Genomic DNA, 19,455 nt, shown 5'->3' with positions numbered 1-19,455 from the left:
TATTCAATCAATCAAATGTATTTTATAAAGCCCATTTTACAAGAGCAGTTGTCACAAAGTACAGATTCCCAGCCTAAAACCCCAAAGAGCAAGCAATGCAGATGTAGAAGCACAGTGGCTAGGAAAGACTCCTAAAAGGCAGGAACCTAGGAAGAAACCTAGAGGAACCAGGCTCCGAGGGGTGGCCAGTCCTCTTCTGGCTGTGCCGGGTGGAGATTATAACAGTACATGGCCATTAAGGCCAGATCCTTCTTAACAACGTTTAAACGTTCATAGATGACCAGCAGTCAGATAACCACAGTGGTTATAGAGGGTGCAACAGTATAACACCTCGGGAGTAAATATCAGTTGGCTTTTCATAGCCGAGCATTCAGAGGTTGAGAGAGAGAGAAAAATAGTTGAAAACAGCAGGTCTGGGACAAAGTAACACATCCAGTGAAACAGGTCAGAAACTGATATGGCAAAGTATGCAGCAACTGCACCTGGTTTCCATACAACCCATTAGATCAGTCAAACAACTTAAAATATCACATACAGTCCCTTGCCCAAAAATCTACCAAAACATTTCAACAACATCCATTCACATCACATTGACGCATGCCCTTATGCCTGCATAAAAATGTCACCCTTCAATTTACCTTTTTTTGTATTAATTAGATTTGGTTTAATCTGAGTCACTGAAAGTGACATTTTTCATGGCCTTATTATTCAGACTTGATGGTATATCTTACGGATTCTCCTGCCTGTGAGTTTTATAACTTTATGCAGCTCACTCCACCCATCCCTGATGGTGCCAGAGAGACTAGGGGTTCATAAACTGTCTCCCCAAACCCAGTGACCTCTGCTACCAGGCCACCAATAGGTTGCTAGAGGGTAGGACACCTGACAGTCCTTCTGCCTGCTCAGGTCAGAGCCTCCTCAGTCTCTCTCCAAGTGGACAAGAGTGAGTGATGTTATTGAAACTTGAGGATTTACTGTTGGTTGTTACTATTACTAGTTGTTAATAGTAGTTGATGCTATGTGTTATACAGTCCTTTGCTTATGTCACCATCTCCTTATACAGTCAATATTATTGCTCGTGCTATTACTCCTTTATTCTCCTGCTGTGTTTATTATGTACAGTATATTCATTCCCATCTCTTCTCTGTACAGAACCACATCCATCTCATATGTCCTCTGGAACTAAAGTTCTCTATTGTGGATAACTCTCTGTGAGGTTGCCTTATTCTTCTGACCGGGACAGGTGTCAGTGAGTCACAGACCAGCCTAACTGGAGAGCCGCTCTCTTAAAGTATAGTATGCTGAGGTTACTTACTGTCTTGAATCAGCTCAGTTCCTGTGATTAACACTCACTGGCATGATCCACAGATTTTAATTCCTGACTCAATCACCTTTTGACTGGCTACTCTTGACCTCATTTCTTAATCTCTACCTTCTGGGCTTTGTTTTAAAGGCCAAAATAACAGACTTATCCCTATCATGTGAGAGCCAGAGTTTCATCTTCAACACGACTACGTCCTTTATCCCACTGAACAGGGATTAGGTCAATGACAACTGGACATTTTCCAAGATAGATACTTTGCAGCAGGTAGCCTAGCAGAGAGGTGTCAGAACAACCCTCTGCTTTATTCATCCATGTCTTCAGGCTATTAAAGATTAACACTCAGTTGTGATGGTGAAGTCAGTGCATGTATTGTCAAGTGTTCCATCGGAGAGATGAGCCTGATTGAGTCCTGGAGGAATGCTGGTCTCAGGAGGACAGCTCAGCCACCAACATCACTCCTTAATCCCCGCCAGCAGGAACCAAAGCTGTCTGACATCTTCAAGAGGCAGACAAGAGGAAACCTCTATTCCTCCTCCTAGCCTCCATACAGTCTCTAGTCTGTGTACTCTGTCACTATTGACAGCAACACAGTGATGTCATCTGGCTTTCCTCCTGTGGGGACGAGAAAGAGATGCAGTCAGGAGGATGAATAAATGGACTGAGTTTGGGAACAATCTGTCATTTTCATTATCCCTAAAGGAAGGAACACTATCAACCAAGAAGGGATCAGTCACTTCTTATTCCTCTCTGGGTGACATTCTCCCTGAAGCAGGGAAGCAAGGAGCAAATGGACTGAAATGAGGACTACCTTGGCTTTGTCTCCAATGTCCACGCACATGAAGAAGTGATAATCATTACCTCTTACATTCAGTCCATTGTCACAGGCAAACTGTGCAAAAGGCGACATGTAGTTGTGGTCGTATGCCAGAACATGGGCCTGCTCTGCAATGCTCCTGGCTGTCTGCTGGATACTCTCATAGTTGGTGTTCTGCAAAAAACAAAATATTGAGGCTAGTGTGTTAGCATTTTTGGAATGTCTCGTTCCTCCACTTCAATAGTCTGCTGACTGTAAACATGTTTGTTGCACACAGGTACTGCAAAGATTTATGTGATGGTGTACCTTGAGTTTTTTCAGCTCCTGTAGGATCATGTAGTCGGGCATGTTGTCGAAGAGGCCGTCTGTGGCTGTGAGAATGATGTCCCCCAACAGGACGTTAAAGGAGGAGCTGTCTGCAGCATCAGGACTGAGGGGGCACAGAGAGACACAGAGTCAATGTGTAAGTCTTAAAAGAGCATATCAACACAATGTAGGGAAATAACAGTCTTGTGGCGCATTAGTTACCCGTCTTGATTATACAGTGCCTATTAGAGAGAAAAAAGTGCTTAACCAAACTGCAGCCAATAGCCCCTCCCTCATACCCCCCTCCAGGAAGGAAATGTGTCCTGTCTGAGCCCAGTTTAATAAGTGCCTCTAGCCCTTCCCTAGATCACTGACACACTGCTGCTCAGTCTCCTGTCTGACTATGAGACTCAAAACACACACACACACACACACACCTCAGGGTAGACATGGCTATAGATCACCGTGTCAAACACTGGAATAAAGTATTGAAACGCAATGCCATTTTAGATTACAACCATCACTATTTTTTCAGCTGTGAAATGCTGCTGCTAACAAAGACCAAATATTTACATGGCTCAAAGAGAAGGAATATAATATCTATTGTATACAGGAAACTCATTCAACAATTCGAGATGAAGTAGCGTGGAAAAAAGAATGGGGGGAATATACTTCTCCCATGGGCAAAGAAATTCAAAAGGGGTGATGATATTAATTAATAGTAATTTCGATCCGAATGTGCAAATTGTCCAAATAGATACGCAAGGTAGATGGATTATTTTAAATATGTTATTGGACCATAAACAGATATGGCTCATTAACCTTTACGGACCAAATAAGGATGATCCACAATTCTTTGACAATATATATAATAAATTATCAAGCCTGCAAGCAACTCAAGACAATATTATTATGGTGGGGGATTATAATACTGTTTTAAATAGCTCAATGGACCGAAAAGGAAATCACACCACAAACAATCACCCACATGCTCTTAAGGAAATTGTGAATGTCATGGATACATTAGAACTAGTAGATATATGGAGGCTTAAATATACTGATCTAGTGAGATATACATGGCGGAGACTGAATCAAGCTAGTCGTCTTGACTTCTTTCTTATCTCATTCTCGTTGGCACCAAAAGTTTAAAAAGTGTTGATAGGGGACAGTATGTGGTCGGACCATCATATAATAGGCATATATATTACTCTTACTGAATTTCCACGTGGGCGAGGATATTGGAAATGTAATCAAAGCCTATTGGATGATCATTTATTTATAATTAGAACAAAGGAATTTATAACTGACTTTTTCCAACATAACACAGGTACAGCGAATCCCCTTATTGTATGGGACACCTTTAAATGTGCCTTTAGAGGCCATGCAATTCAGTACTCATCTCGAAAACAAAAGCAATTTAGGTCAAAAGAGTTTATACTAAGAAAGGAAATAGAAAGTCTAACAGAACAGATAGATGGCAATAAAAACTGTAACAGAGGCTCAGAATAAATTTGAGGAAAAACAAAAAGAAATGGAGAAACTTATTCAAGAAAGATCAAGTGTAATATATTATAAAAATAAAGCAAACTGGATGGAATATGGGGAAAAATGCACAAAATTCTTTTTTAATCTTCAACATAGGAATGCTACCAAAAAGAACTTAATGAAACTGGTTACAATTCACCCATAATTCACCAAATGATATTTTGAAGGAAGAAACAAAGTACTTTAAGCATATGTTTTCTTTTCAGTCGCCTCCATCTCCTCTAACTGAAGCTAATTGTAGAGATTTTTTTTCTATTGATAATGTCAAATTAACAGCCACACAGAAAGACTCATGTGAAGGTGAAATTACAGAGGAGGAACTTCTGGATGCAATTAAAGACTTTAAGTCCGGGAAAACTCCAGGGTTGGATGGCATACCAGTCGAGGTATACCAAACCTTTTTTGATATACTAAGAGGACCGTTATTAGCATGTTTTAACCAGTCCTATGTAAATGGTAGATTATCTGACACTCAAGAAGAAGGTCTGATCTCATTATTACTGAAACAGGATACAAGTGGAAAATATAAAGATCCAGTCCATTTACAAAATTGGAGGCCCCTTACACTTCAGTGTTGTGATGCAAAAATCCTAGCAAAATGTATAGCGCATAGAATTAAAAAGGTATTGTCGGATATTATTCATTCTAATCAGACAGGTTTTTTTTACATGGAAGATACATTGGAGATAATATAAGGCAAGTATTGGAAACAATAGAACACTATGGAAAATATGGGAAACCAGGCCTGCTATTCATAGCAGACTTCGAAAAAGGCATTTGATAAAGTTCGACTGGGGTTTATATATAAATGCCTGGAGCATTTCAATTTTGGAGAATCTCTTATAAAATGGGTCAAAATCATGTATAGTAACCCTAGGTGTAAAATAGTAAATAATGGCTATTTCTCAGAACGTTTTAAACTGTCAAGAGGAGTGAAACAAGGTTGTCCACTATCGGCATATCTATTTATTGTGGCCATCGAGATGTTAGCTATTAAAATCAGATCCAATAATAATATCAGAGGATTAGAAATACAGGGCTTAAAAACAAAGGTGTCATTGTACGCAGATGATTCATGTTTTCTTTTAGATCCACAACTAGAATCCCTCCACAGCCTCAGAGGATCTAGATACATTTTCTAACCTCTCTGGATTAAAACCAAATTATGACAAATGTACTTTATTACGTATTGGATCACTAAAAAATACAATTTTTACATTACCATGTAGTTTACCAATAAAATGGTCTGATGGTGATGTGGATATACTCGGAATACATATCCCAAAGGAAATAAATGATCTCACTTCAATACATTTTAATAGAAAGTTAGCAAAAATAGATAAGATCTTACTACCATGGAAAGGAAAATACCTGTCAATTTGTGGAAAAATCACCCTGATTAACTCTTTAGTATTATCCCAGTTCACCTATTTGCTTATGGTCTTGCCTACGCCTAGCAAACAGTTTTTAATTATATGAGAAAAAAATATTCAATTTTATTTGGAACGGCAAGCCAGACAAAATTAAAAGAGCATATTTATATAATGAATATGAATTCGGAGGACAGAAATTATTAAATATTAAAGCATTAGACCTATCACTAAAATCTTCAGTCATCCAAAAGTTATACTTAAATCCGAACTGGTTCTCAAGCAAATTAGTAAGATTGTCTCACCCAATGTTCAAGAAAGGCCTTTTTCCCTTTATTCAGATTACAACCTCTCACTTTCAGTTATTTGAAATGGAAATAATCTCCCAAATGTCACTATTTCTAAAACAAGCCATAGAAAGTTGGTTGCAATTTCAATGTAATCCTCCAGAAACGACAGAACAAATAATGCAACAAATATTGTGGTTAAATTCAAATATACTAATTGACAAAAAAACCTTTATTTTTTGACAGAATGTTTAAAAAAGGTATAATCTTCGTAAATGATATCATCGGTAGGACTGGTGGAGTTGTCGCACATGCAGCTAACAAAAACATATGGAAATGTCTGCTCTACCCAAAATTACAACCAAATAATTGCAGCCTTACCGCAAAAGTGGAAGAGGAAAGTGGAAGGGGGAGAAAGTAAGGAACTTGTCTGTCGGCCTTGCATTAAAGAACATAATTGGTTAAGGAAAACTGTGATAAATAAAAAAGTATATCAGTTTCACATAAGGACCAAAGGATTGACAGCCGTCCCATATAGATTGCAAAATAGTTGGGAAGAGATCTTTGACGTACCGATCCCATGGCATAGTGTTTATGAACTGACACGCAAAACGACACCGGATTCAAAAATTAGAATCTTTCAATTTAAATTATTATATAAAATTCTTGCTACCAATAGAATGTTATTTATATGGGGGATACAATCTTCCCAGCTCTGAAGATTTTGCTGTGAAGAGACAATCATTAGATCATTTGTTTTGGTTCTGTCCATTTGTAGCTTGTTTTTGGACACAGGTCCAGGAATGGCTAAAGGATTGCAATATTTACCTGGAACTAACCTTGCAGATAGCATTACTGGGTGATCTGAAAAGTCATAGTCAATCAATCAATAATATAATAATACTTTTAGCAAAAATGTTTATTTTTAATTCACAATCTGTAGAAGTAATGAGAATAGAAAGGTTCAGAACTTTTGTAAAACATCACAGTACGGTTGAAATATATATGGCAAATAGAAATCCTATATGGATGGTGTTAAGAGATAGATGGGAGGTATTGAATAGAGTTGAAGGATGGGACTAATAACAAATAACAACAAATAATAACAAAGATAGCTAATAATGTAAGCATACTGTGTCCATAATAAGTATATAGGTTGTATGTTGGGAGCTTTTGGGAAAGAGCACAGTTAGAAAGATATGGCATATAGAAGCAAACCGGATGGACATCATGAAAATGATCGGAGAGGTTGAGAGTAGAAGAAGTTCAGGAGCAAAACATAAAATATATATATATATATATATATATATATATATATATATATATAATAGAATTATTGTAAAATTAACTCTGTCCATAAGGTGTAGATAGTAAGTATAGACCGGAAGTAGAGGCCTGGGCATTGTTGTTCACTAATTTACTCCAAGTAGGGAAAGGATGGTGGGGTTGAAAAGTAATAAAGGGGAATATATATATAAAAAACATGGGGGATTGGAAGTGATGCAGACAATTACATTGATAGAAGATACAATATATCTGCAATATTAAGCTGATCCATTCCCCCCAGAAGAAAAAATAAAAAATAAAAATAAAAATAAAAGACCAAATGGCATAGGTATGATGGAAAATAATTCAAGGAAGTCACATGTCCCGAGTTTGGAAAGAACACCTTGGTCGTCATGGGAAGTTCTAAGGAACTGCTGTCATGGTGATGTGAGACGGTGATACACATATAGATCAGAGCCAAGTTCAGTGTCAAGTTAAGTTCTTGGAAGGCGGCCTTAATTCTCTCTGTCCCAGACTCCCCGCCAGTCATGGTTGTTATACAAACCATTTGTAACCCAGCAGTCTTTCCATCTACAGTATTTAGTAATCATGATTACGGAATCACGGATTTAGCTCTAAATAAAACAATGAACATCTTGTCTGCCCACCTACTAAAGAGGAATCACAATGCTTATGACCCTGCATATGATACTATCAAGGGGAAAAAATGCTGCTGCCTCTAGCTCATGGAAAGTTGTTAATTTCCAGCCCATATATACACGACAAGGCAGAACCAATGCTGTGACTGAGGCAGAGGGGCTTTGTGTTTCAAAACCAAACCAACAAATGGCTACACAGCTTCTTTACAATACAAAAATATGGCTTCTGCAGAATACACAGAACTGACCTGTCACTAAGGACAGCCCCCTCTGCCTCAGGCGGGGCGATGGAGAGCTGGAAGGGGGTGTTGAAGTAATGCTGTTGTTCGTCAGAGCGGTGCACTACCTCTCCTCCCCGCACCACCAGGAAGCCAGAGTCTCCCAGGTTGGCTGTGTGTAGCCTGTGACTCTGCCGGTCCAGCACCACGATACAGGCCGTGCTGCTGCCTGGAGGGAAACACAACACAAGAGGATAAATATTGGTGGCACGCCCTACATCCTGATTCTATCTGTAACTAATGAAGTTGAATAGATCAATTGGTTGTTAGGATGATTTATGAGTAGTGTTTTCACTTGGTTCCAGGCATGTCAATACATTTCAGGAAGATAAACGTTTTGGAAGGATAAAATTGAAGGAAACATAAAAGTTCACTGAACCGGCGAAAACATGGCTCTGCGTGCAGCCACACCCTGCTGATGAATCATCTAGTCTGGACCACCAGAATGTGCTATGGGAGCTCCATACAACCCCCTCACGTTCTATGACTCACTCACTCCCGTTCTTGTGTTTTTCCAATAGTAATACAATTACTGCTGGCCTCATAACCGCAATGGAAAAATACAATACTGACTTGTTTTTCTCTTCAACATGCGAGATGGGATGAAAAAGTACAGACTGCCGAGACAGACCGTTCTCGACTCCTTACTCAGTTTTCTTTCTCCCACATGTTTCTGCATGCTTCATTCTAGCAAAGCACCGTGATCAAGACAAGAGATTCTGGAGCTGAGTTGCAGGCAGTAGGAATAGGCTACTACTAGTCTTTACATAGCAATAACAAAAAATAGTAAGAGGCATGCAGCAGCTCTCTGACTCATGATGCTAATACCTTATCTAAATAGTAGCACCCCATGCCACTTAGCCTAACCACACAGACTGAAAACAACAGCCCATCCCAAGACTGTTCCCTCTACTGCAGGGGTTCCAAAACCTTTTGGGCGTACAACACTTTTTTGATATCTGAAAATTATCATGATCCCAACCATGTGAAGAAAATGATGTACTTAACAGCCAATATTTACTTTTTTATTTGGGGCTATGGCAGTCAATTGAAAAACATTCTAACAGTATTTCTGATTGTCTTCTCAATTCACCATCACATACTGTGGGGCTATGACAGTCAATTGCAAATTAGTCTGACATAATGTATCTTATCTCAACACCACTAATGAGATGGGTGTGCTTGATGCATGTCACGTTGAAGCTTCTCAAAGTCATGGGGCGTGGTCGACAGTGCGCACCTCATCTCTGCTCTCACATCCAACCTGGATCGATGTTTGGTTTTAAGACGAGAGCACTGATGGTGCTTTCAAGACAACTGGGACCTCTGAAAAATACAAGGTCAAATCATGACGTCAGTGATCTTCAGGTCGGAAAGTTGGCGCTCTGGGAAGAGACCGAGTTAGAAGCCCGAGTTGGATGACCGTTCAAAACTATTTATTTCCCCCAGTCGGAGATAGTGTCTCTCTCTCTCGAACCCACAACCCTGGCGTTGCAAACGCCATGCTCTACCAATTGAGCTACATGTCACCCATTGAGCACGTTTGGGATGCTCTGGATCGACGTGTACACAGCATGTTCCCGCCAATATCCAGCAACTCACAGCCATTGAAAAGGAGAGTGACAACATTCCACAGGCCACAATCAACAGCCTGATCAACTCTATGCAAAGGAGATGTGTCGCGCTGCATGAGGCAAATGGTCGTCACATTAGATACTGACTGGTTCTGATCCACGCCCCTACTTTTTTTTTTTTAAGATATCTGTGACCAACATATCTGTATTCCCAGTCATGTGAAATCCATAGATTAGAGCATAATTTATTTATTTTAATTGTCTGATTTCCTTATATGAACTGTAACAGTCAAATCTTTGAAATGGTTGCATGTTGCGTTTATATTTTTGTTCAGTATAGTTTACAATCAAAGTTACCTGCTGCAGTATATCTCAGTTCTGTGCTCAGTTCTTTTGCCGCCAGTTGCTCTCAGTGTATCATTCATAACTTGAGTGCAGAGGCCTGCCCGCCATAGATGGAGCCCCATCTCTGCAAAAGCCCACCATTCGATACCATGGAATCTGTTTTTCGGCAATATAGCCACGCAGCACACTGAACATCGCCTGTGTGGTTTCATGCTCAGGAATCGTGAGACAGAACAATGTCCTTGTGAATAGCATCCCCCGACATGTATAGTGAACAAAAGTCAATGCATGGGCATCTCCGCCCTCACAGCCAACGTCCATTTGGAGAGCATAAGCTGGGGAGTTTGAGTCGTTCAGTCAGATTTCCTCTTGATCGCTAGCAATAGTATAAATTATTTGTTTAACAGTGTTATCTGACAAAGGTATTGATGTGAGTTTCTGTGCCTCTGCCTCCCCACACATTGTTTTCACCATATCAATTGCAGCCGGTAATATCAACGTCTCTGCAATAGTGTGTGGTTTCATAGTGTAGCGGGCCTAGCCATTCACCGTGGGAATGATTCAAGTGCAATGGTCAAGTGCGGCGTTTTCCCGTGCTCTCTGGTTGAATTTTATCTTTTAGATTTGAATAATTGTCAGTGTTCCATCGGAGAGATGAGCCTGATTGAGTCCTGGAGGAATGCTGGTCTCAGGAGGGCAGCTCAGCCACCAACATCACTCCTTAATCCCCGCCAGCAGGAACCAAAGCTGTCTGACATCTTCAAGAGGCAGACAAGAGGAAACCTCTATTTCTCCTCCTAGCCTCCATACAGTCTCTAGTCTGTGTAACAGATTCCATGGTATCGAATGGTGGGCTTTTGCAGAGATGGGGCTCCATCTATGGCGGACAGGCCTCTGCACTCAAAACAGTGATCCTCAAGGGCTGGCTTTACTCACCTAGCAGAGGCACTTTGTTCTGTAGGAGCTCATAGTAGCTGCTTGTGAGGACGCCCACTGGGTTGCTTGGAACAAAGCGTCCCTCTTTTACCAGCCGCTCACACGTCTTCATCAGGGTCCCTGAAAACTGTGATGGGTCAACCCCGTAGTCTCTCCAACCCCCCACTCCATCTGCAACACCTAAGGAAACCACAAACAATTAGGTTAAAAAGAGGATAAGAGTATAGGAAAGAATCAGGATTGGATTATGATTATTCTTAACACTCCTGACTAAGACATTCCCAGAAGAAGACAGAAGAATACAGATTTTCTTGGCTGAGACGTTTTCTACAAAAGGAAGAGGTCATATTGGTCGGAAACAAGTACTAGATGTTGTCATGCAGCTGTGACGGGAGAAACAAGAGGCACTTACACCAAAACACAAAACAAGGCACCAAGTGTAGAGCATGACAGTGCTCAGAATGAGACAAGGGACACTTCAGATAATTTAATATTTCTTTGATCTGCTTATTATGAATGGTCAATTTGACAAACATGTCTATTTCCTGGAATAATCTCCATTGATCATTTGGCCAGTCTGGTACATAAACAACTTTTACTGATAGCTATGTGAAACTGGAAGTTAGTCATTATCTGCAGTTGTCAAGTCACATTATCAACAAGCCCCTTCACTACTTTGAGGTCACATTATCACACTTCATAAAAACATGAAACATTTGTTTTCTCTGGTATTTGAAATTTCCCTCTGCCTAAAGTGGGAGAAGTTGGTCTGGCAGTCCATGTTTTTCCTAGAAAGGCAATTCTATCCAGCTGCTTCCCAGACACTAGAATCGGCTCTTGCTGTGACCATACAAGGAGGGTCCTCTCTCACTCTCTCCCTGCCAACCTGAGGCTAACGGATGTGACAACAAGCCGACATGGCGTGCCTCACAGTTTCCTCCCAAACCACACTGCGAAAACAACATGTAGCCTCAAGTGGACAGGGATTTTCTATCAAGTCAATGGGGATCTTCTGGCTTTGGTAAGGGCCGGGGCAAAGGAGACTTTTTTCACTTTAAAATGTATGCCAAACTAAAACCAAAGTTTAACAACCCATACAACTCTATGCGCAATGACTACTTTGAACAATTGACAAAGTAAATCAAATTAAAATAAAAACATTTACTGGAAAGACTGTGTAGATGAAAAATTTGGTAACAGAATTACGGTAAAATCTCCCTGTTTTATTCTGATACCAAACTTTGCATCTGCACAGTTCTTCCTGTAAACGTGTTTTTGTAAACATTTGTGGAAATTGTTAAAAGTAGTCCTTGTGCATCGAATTCTATGGTTGTGCTGTTATTTAGTGCTGAGTATTTTGCAAGGCAGAGGATAATGTCTGTTCCACACTACATTTACAGGTAACTGCCAAAATAAAGGAAACACCAACATAAAGTGTCTTAATAGGGTGTTGGGCCACCACGAGCCGCCAGAACAGCTTCAATGCACCTTGGCATAGATTCTTAAAGTGTCTGGAACTCTATTGGACGGATTCGACCAGGGTTGTGGTCAATTCAGGAAGTACACTGAAATTCAAATTCTCCTCAATGCTTTCAATTAGGACATTTTGGAATTGGGTTGACATTTTGAATTGACTGGAATTTAAATGGAATTGACCGCAACCATGGATGGGTCACTATTCTTCCACAAATGTTTTATTGATGGTGGTGGAAAACGCCATCTCAGGTGCCACTCCAGAAATTGTTCAATTGGGTTGAGATCTGGTGACAGACACACTCACCCTTTAAACCCGCTACACTCCTTTGAGACCCCTCTTTCAAAGTCACAGATCTCTTCTTCAAACCATGGTAATCAAAATAATGAGACGGGTGTAATTGCGGCCAACAAATTGGCCGTTCCTGCATTTGGGCATTCCTGCATTTGCAGGAACCCCTCTTTATACTTCTATTGGTCCATTTTTAAGATATGACTCCGGTACACAGGCGGTAGCTCTCAAGTACAGTAGTTGGTGGTGGTAATGCACCATAATGTTGGATGCCAACCCCACAGAAGGAGAAGAAGTAGTAGTGGTGGGGGCGACACCGGTAGCTAGCTAGCTAGGACACCGTTAGTGTCCTTCATCCTCGACGATTTCCCTTTTGACCCACATTTAAAATCGCATAGTAAATCATGGGAAATCCAGAATATCAAAAGTGTCACACAAGCATGAAGATGGAATGCCCGAGGGGGGGCATTCACGCAGGAACCAATGGGATGCTCGAGGGAGGGGGTGTTCCTGCATTGAAAATAATGGCCAAATGGTTTTAATATACACACTGCCCTAAAAGGCGTCAGCATGCTTCAGTTCGGCTGGCGCCTAGTCGAACTCTGCTAGCTGAACCAAACGAGTGTGCTTGCATACTCCCTTAAAAGACCTTTGCTTCAAAATCGAGAAAAAAAGCAGCAATAGTACTGTTTGTTCATTTTGAGATGCCATAGCCAGTATACACTTCCTCAAAAGTCTGAATTAATCTAAGATAACTCAAGAAATCTGTCATTAAATGTTGACGTTTTTGCCAAAGAGATCTTAGTCGCGCAATTTTACATCTAATTGGTTACATCTGTTTGGTGCAGTATTTTTCAATGAAAAAATTTGCATGAAAACGAGTCGTCACTCGTTGAATGACAAAGACTTTATTGAAGAATCCCTACTGTTGACCAATCACTGACAAAGCGGCGTAGACTTTGGCTCCGAACTTCGGCTTGCCGCCAGAAAAAATGTTATGTGGCCGAACAGCCGAAAAAACCCTCACAGAAGTACAAAAATGTCATAAAATGTCATCATAATCTATGCAATCAAACTGTTTCGGCTGGGAAGCATGCGGACGCCTTAAGCATGATGGGATGTTAATTGCTTAATTAACTCAGGACCACACCTGTGTGGAAGCTCTAATTTACTCAAATGTTTCCTTTATTTTGGCACTTACCTGTATATCTGAAGATTTTGTCACATAGTGTCCTCCTGAGGTCCAGGACCAGTTAGGTACACCCTATATATTGTGGCCTGGGGTAATGTGTGAATGAAAAATCAAGTCTGTCTGAGATGGACTGGTTGTAGACTACATAGTAAAAAAATAATAAACAAGCAAGAGATAAAGAAGAAAGCACACCCCCATTCACATCGACGGGCTGTAGAGGAGTGGTTTGAAAGCTTTAGGTTCGTCGGTGTCCACATCACTAAGGATCTATCATGGTCCACACACACCAACACAGTCGTGAAGAGGGCACGACAACACCTCTTCCCCCTAAGGAGGCTGAAAATATTTGGCATGGGCCCTCAGATTCTCAAAAGGTTATACAGCTGCACCATTGAGAACATCTTGACTGGCTGCATCACCGCTTGGTATGGCAACCACTTGGCATCCGACCGCAAGGGTAGTGCGTACAGCCCAGTAAATCACTGGGGCCGAGCTCCCTGCCATCCAGGACCTCTATGCCAGGCAGTGTCAGTGGAAGGCCCTAAACATTTTCTAAGACTCCAGCCACCCAAGTCAAATCAAATCAAATGTTATTTGTCACGTTGTGTTTAGCAGATGTTATTGCGGGTGTAGCGAAATGCTTGTGCTTCTAGCTCCGACAGTGCAGTAATATCTAACAAGTAATATCTAACAATTTCACAACATATACCCAATACACACAAATCTAAGTAAGGAATGGAATTTAAGAATATATACATATGGACAAGCAATGACAGAGCGGCATGGACTAAGATACAGTAGAATATTACTGTCATACTGTTCTCTCTGCTACCGCAAGGCAAGCGCTACCAATGCACAAAGTCTGGAACCAACAGGACCCTGAACAGCTTCTACCCCCAAGCCATAAGACTGCTAAATAGTTAGTTAAGTAGTTAACCTAATAGATACCCAGACTATCTGCATTGACCCTTTTTATTTTTATTTTACTCATCACATTTGTTGCTGCTACTGTTTATTATCCATCATGTTGCCTAGTCACTCTATTCCTAGTTATACACTGAGTGTACAAAACATTAAGAACACCTTCCTAATAATGAGTTGCACCCCCTTTTGCCCTCAGAACAGCCTCAATTCATCGGGGAATGGACTCTACATGGTGTCGAAAGCATTCCACAGGGATGCTGGCCCATGTTGACCCAAATGCTTCCCACAGTTGTGCCAAGTTTGCTGGATGTCCTTTGGGTGGTGGACCATTCTTGATACACACGGGAAACTTGAGCGTGAAAAACCCAGCAACGTTGCAATTCTTGACAAACTCAAACCGGTGCACCTGGCACCTACTAACAAAGGCACTTAAATATTTTGTCTTGCAAATTCACCCTCAATGCACACACACAATCCATGTCTCAATTGTCTCTAGCAGTAGGCTTAGAAATTATTATTTAACCCGTTGCCTCCCCTTCATCTACACTGATTGAAGTGGATTGAACAGGTGATATCAATAAGGGATCATAGCTTTCATCTGGTCAATCTCATGGAAAGAGCAGGTTTTCCGAATGTTTTGTACACTCAGTGTGTGTACATAGTGCATTCGGAAAGTATTCAGACCCCTTGACTTTTTCCACTTTGTTACGTTAAAGTCTTATTCTAAAATGGATTAAATAAATACAAATTCCTCATGAATCTACACACCATACCCCATAATTACAAAGCGAAAACAGGTTTGTAGATTTTTTCGCACATTTATAAAAAATAAATGCTTAAATACCTTATTTACATAAATATTCAGACCCTTTGCTATGAGACTCGAAATTGAGCTCAGGTGCATCCTGTTTCCATTGATCATCCTTGATGTTTCTACAAGTTGATTGGGGTCCACCTGTGGTACATTTAATTGATTGGACATGATTTGGAAAAGGCACACACCTGTCTATATAAGGTCCCACAGTTGACAGTGCATGTCAGAGCAAAAACCAAGCCATGAGGTCGAAGGAATTGTCCGTAGAGCTCTGAGACAGGATTGTGTCGAGGCACAGATCTGGGGAAGGGTACCAAAACAATTTTGCAGCATTGAAGGTCCCCAAGAACACAGTGGCCTCCATCATTCTTAAATGGAAGAAGACTCTTCCTAGAGCTGGCCGCCCTGCCAAACTGAGCAATCGGGGAGAAGGGCCTTGGTCAGGGAGGTGACCAAGAACCCGATGGTCACTCTGACAGAGCTCCAGAGTTCCTCTGCAGAGATGGGAGAACCATCTCTGCAGCACTCCACCAATCAGGCTTTTATGGTAGAGTGGCCAGACGGAAGCCACTCCTCAGTAAAAAGGCACATGACGGTCCACTTGGAGTTTACCAAAAGGCACCTAAAGGACTCAGACCATGAGAAACAAGATTCTCTGGTCTGAAGAAACCAAGATTGAACTCTTTGGCCTGAATTCCAAGCGTCACGTCTGGAGGAAACCTGGCACTATCCCTACAGTGAAGCATGGTGGTGGCAGCATCATGCTGTGGGGATGTTTTTCAGCGGCAGGGACTGGGAGACTAGTCAGGATCGAGGGAAAGATGAACGGAGCAAAGTACAGAGAGATCCTTGATGAAAATCTGCTCCAGAGTGCTCAGGACCTCAGACTGTGGCGAAGGTTCACCTTCCAACAGGACAACGACCCTAAGCACACATCCTAGAGAATGCAGGAGTGGCTTCAGGACCAGTCTCTGAATGTCCTTGAGTGGCCCAGCCAGAGCCCGGACTTGAACCCGATCTAACATCTCTGGAAAGACCTGAAAATAGCTGTACAGCAACGCTCCCCATCCAACCTGACAGAGCTTGAGAGGATCTGCAGAGAAGAATGGGAGAAACTCCCCAAATACAGGTGTGCCAAGCTTGTAGCGTCATACCCAAGAAGACTCCAGGCTGTAATCGCTGCCAAAGGTATTGTGTGTAGATTGAGGATTATTATTTTTCAAAATCCATTTTAGAATAAGCCTGTAACGTAACAAAATGTGTAAAGTCAAGGGGTCTGAATACTTTCCAAATGCACTGTATCTAACTATCGAATAACATTTTATTTGAAGTCCTAAACAATTGCCAATACTCTCAATCTGTCTAATCTATTTCTTAACGTGTAATGGTTATGGCTGCTCAATATCATTACAACTCTCAAACTACTACAGGCAGCTCTGACGTCTAGGACACCTCAAAGGGCAGCAGGACAAGGCTGATACTAATGGGTTGGCAATGATGGCAGATAACACAGTAAGTAGTAAAAAATTTATTGGCTTGAAACTAAGCGAATAGCTAGTTGACTCAATGTACATAGTAATTGTGCATCTGTCATTATCAAGCAAAAATACATGTTTAGTGTCCCTGGTTTGTTATTGTTTGACAATATGCAACACTAAGGTTACAAACTAGCTAGCAAATGTGCACTGTCCTGTTAGCTAACGTTAGCTAGCAAGCTAAACAACCTGACAGATTACAACTCACCCAAAACATCGGCAGATCTATGTTGGGCAATAAAGCAAGCGTCGTCGCCGTAGCACATCCCTTTCTTCAAGATACCCTTGCGAGAATCTTTCCCAAAACCGCAGCTTGCAGTTACCAGGCTGTAGTCACGGCTATCTGTTTGAGAGAGTCCGCCAATGACAGCTCTGGCAACAAGTCTACCGTACGAAAGTACGGAGAACATCACCTACACACCAGCTCCCACTAAAGTGCCAAGCTAGCGCGGATGTAACCACACAATCTTGACTTGCTAGCTTGCTACTGTGATGCTTGGACTAGTCAGCTAGATAGCCTGACAATAACATTAGCCACGCACAGACAAAGCCGCGCGCAACGCCCCCACACGAGACTTGTATTCTTTAGTCTGAAGAGTTCTTGCAAATTTAGTGCCAACAGTGCCGTAGTTCGACGAATATCACACATCCAGATCCCAAGAGATGTTCCAAGTTCGTTACAGCCACCGCGCCTGTAGAACAGCCCACATAACACACAAACCTGCAACAGCGCTGCTGGGAGATTGAGCCAGATGGATCTACTCCGTGGTTGTCTTGTGACTGCTGACGTCCATCTCATTACTTCTACTTCTTCTTCTTCTTCTTCTTCAGTGGGGTTTATCGGCAGTGTTGCATCCAACATTATGGTACATTACCGCCACCTACCGTACTGGAATGTGGGCCAGAGACAGGGAGAAACTAAATCCTACATTTTACATTTTAGTCATTTAGCAGACGCTCTTATACAGAGCGACTTACAGTTAGTGAGTGCATACATTTTTCATACTGGCCCCCCGTGGGAATCGAACCCACAACCCTGGCGTTGCAAGCGCCACGCTCTACCAACTGAGCTACAGGAGTCCTTATCCTACCTGCCAACCCTGTTTCTCTTAAAAAAGATAACAAAATATTTAAGACTATATCTAATGACGTTCTGCTCAATATACTCTTTAAACTAATTTCCCGTATCCCCTTCTCCCTCATACTAAATCTCATCGTCTCTATTTCCCTCTGATACTGCCCACACTGTAGCAATACATGCTCCACAGTCTCTATTTCATGACAATAATCACACTTTCCTAATGGATGCTTTCCTATCATTTTAATGTCTTATTCAACTGGCTGTGTCTCACCCTTAATCTTATTCAACATTTTCCATAGGCACAAAACGTTTATTTCTCTTAAATTTTGGGCACAAATTTGTTTACATCCCTGTTAGTGAGCATTTCTCCTTTGCCAAAATAATCCATCCACCTGACAGGTGTGGCATGTCAAGAAGCTGATTAAACAGCATGATCATTACACAGGTGCACTTTGTGCTGGGGACAATAAAAGGCCACTATAAAATGTGCAGTTTTGTGACACAACACAATGCCACAGATGTCTCAAGTTTTGAGGGAGCGTGCAATCAGCATACTGACTGCAGAAATGTCCACCAGAGATGTTGCTAGTGAATTTAATGTTCATTTCGCTACCAAAAGCCGCCTCCAATGTCGTTTTAGAGAATTTGTCAGTACGTCCAACCAGCCTCACAACCGCAGACCACGTGTAACCTTGCCAGTCCAGGACCTTCACATCCGGCTTCTTCATTTGCAGGATTGTCTAAGACCAGCCACCAGGACAGCTGATGAAACTGTGGGTTTGCAGAACCAAAGAACTTCTGCACAAACAGTCAGAAACCCTCTCAGGGAAGCTCATCTGCGTGCTCGTCGTCCTCACCACGGTCTTGACCTGACTGCAGTTTGGTGTCGTAACTGACTTCAGTGGGAAAATGCTCACCTTCGTTGGCCACTGGCATGCTGGAGAAGTGTGCTCTTCACAGATGAATCCCAGTTTCAACTGTACCAGGCAGATGGCAGACATTGTTTATGGCGTCATGTGGGCGAGCGGTTTGCTGATGTCAACGTTGTGAACAGAGTGCCCCATGGTGGGGTTATGGTATGGGCAGGCATAAGCTATGGACACAATTGCATTTTATTGATGGCAATTTGAATGCACAGAGATACCGTGATGAGATCCTGAGGCCCATTGTCGTGCCATTCATCCGCCGCCATCACCTCATGTTTCAGCATGATAATGCATGGCCCCATGTCGCAAGGATCTGGAAGCTGAAAATGTCCCAGTTCTTCTATGGCCTGCATACTCACCAGACATGTCACCCATTGAGCATGTTTGGGATGCTCTGGATCAACGTGTACGACCGCATGTTCCAGTTCCTGACAATATCCAGCAACTTCGCACAGCCAAGGTATCTGTGACCAACAGATGCATATCTGTATTCCCAGTCATGTGAAATCAATAG

General features: G+C 41.7%; 1 protein-coding gene across 1 annotated transcript; it reads right to left on the bottom strand.

Moving 5' to 3' along the window:
- Window positions 1–249: 249 nt before the first annotated feature.
- On the bottom strand, window positions 250–17,721 carry LOC121584735 (protein phosphatase PTC7 homolog). Its single transcript, XM_041900807.2, has 6 exons — window positions 17,143–17,721; window positions 10,705–10,884; window positions 7,820–8,018; window positions 2,445–2,568; window positions 2,183–2,312; window positions 250–1,936 (listed from the first exon to the last, which is right to left on the bottom strand). Exons 1-6 carry the CDS (start codon window positions 17,342–17,344, stop codon window positions 1,878–1,880), a joined length of 894 nt encoding a protein of 297 aa, XP_041756741.1. The 5' UTR covers window positions 17,345–17,721; the 3' UTR covers window positions 250–1,877.
- Window positions 17,722–19,455: the final 1,734 nt, after the last annotated feature.

The sequence above is a fragment of the Coregonus clupeaformis genome, chromosome 16 (genome assembly GCF_020615455.1).
Source record: "Coregonus clupeaformis isolate EN_2021a chromosome 16, ASM2061545v1, whole genome shotgun sequence".
Lineage (NCBI taxonomy): Eukaryota > Metazoa > Chordata > Actinopteri > Salmoniformes > Salmonidae > Coregonus > Coregonus clupeaformis.
Note: the sequence above shows the minus strand (reverse complement) of the source record. Positions and strands in the feature narration are given on the sequence as shown.

What these genes read in the sequence shown, in the direction of transcription:
- LOC121584735 (XM_041900807.2), bottom strand. Translation starts at nt 17,344, where the DNA reads ATGTTCTCCGTACTTTCGTACGGTAGACTTGTTGCCAGAGCTGTCATT. An exon ending in TAGATCTGCCGATGTTTTGG is followed by an intron (nt 10,885 to 17,142) that starts GTGAGTTGTAAT and finishes TGGTTTCCTTAG; the next exon opens with GTGTTGCAGATGGAGTGGGG. An exon ending in GAACAAAGTGCCTCTGCTAG is followed by an intron (nt 8,019 to 10,704) that starts GTGAGTAAAGCC and finishes GTTTCCCTCCAG; the next exon opens with GCAGCAGCACGGCCTGTATC.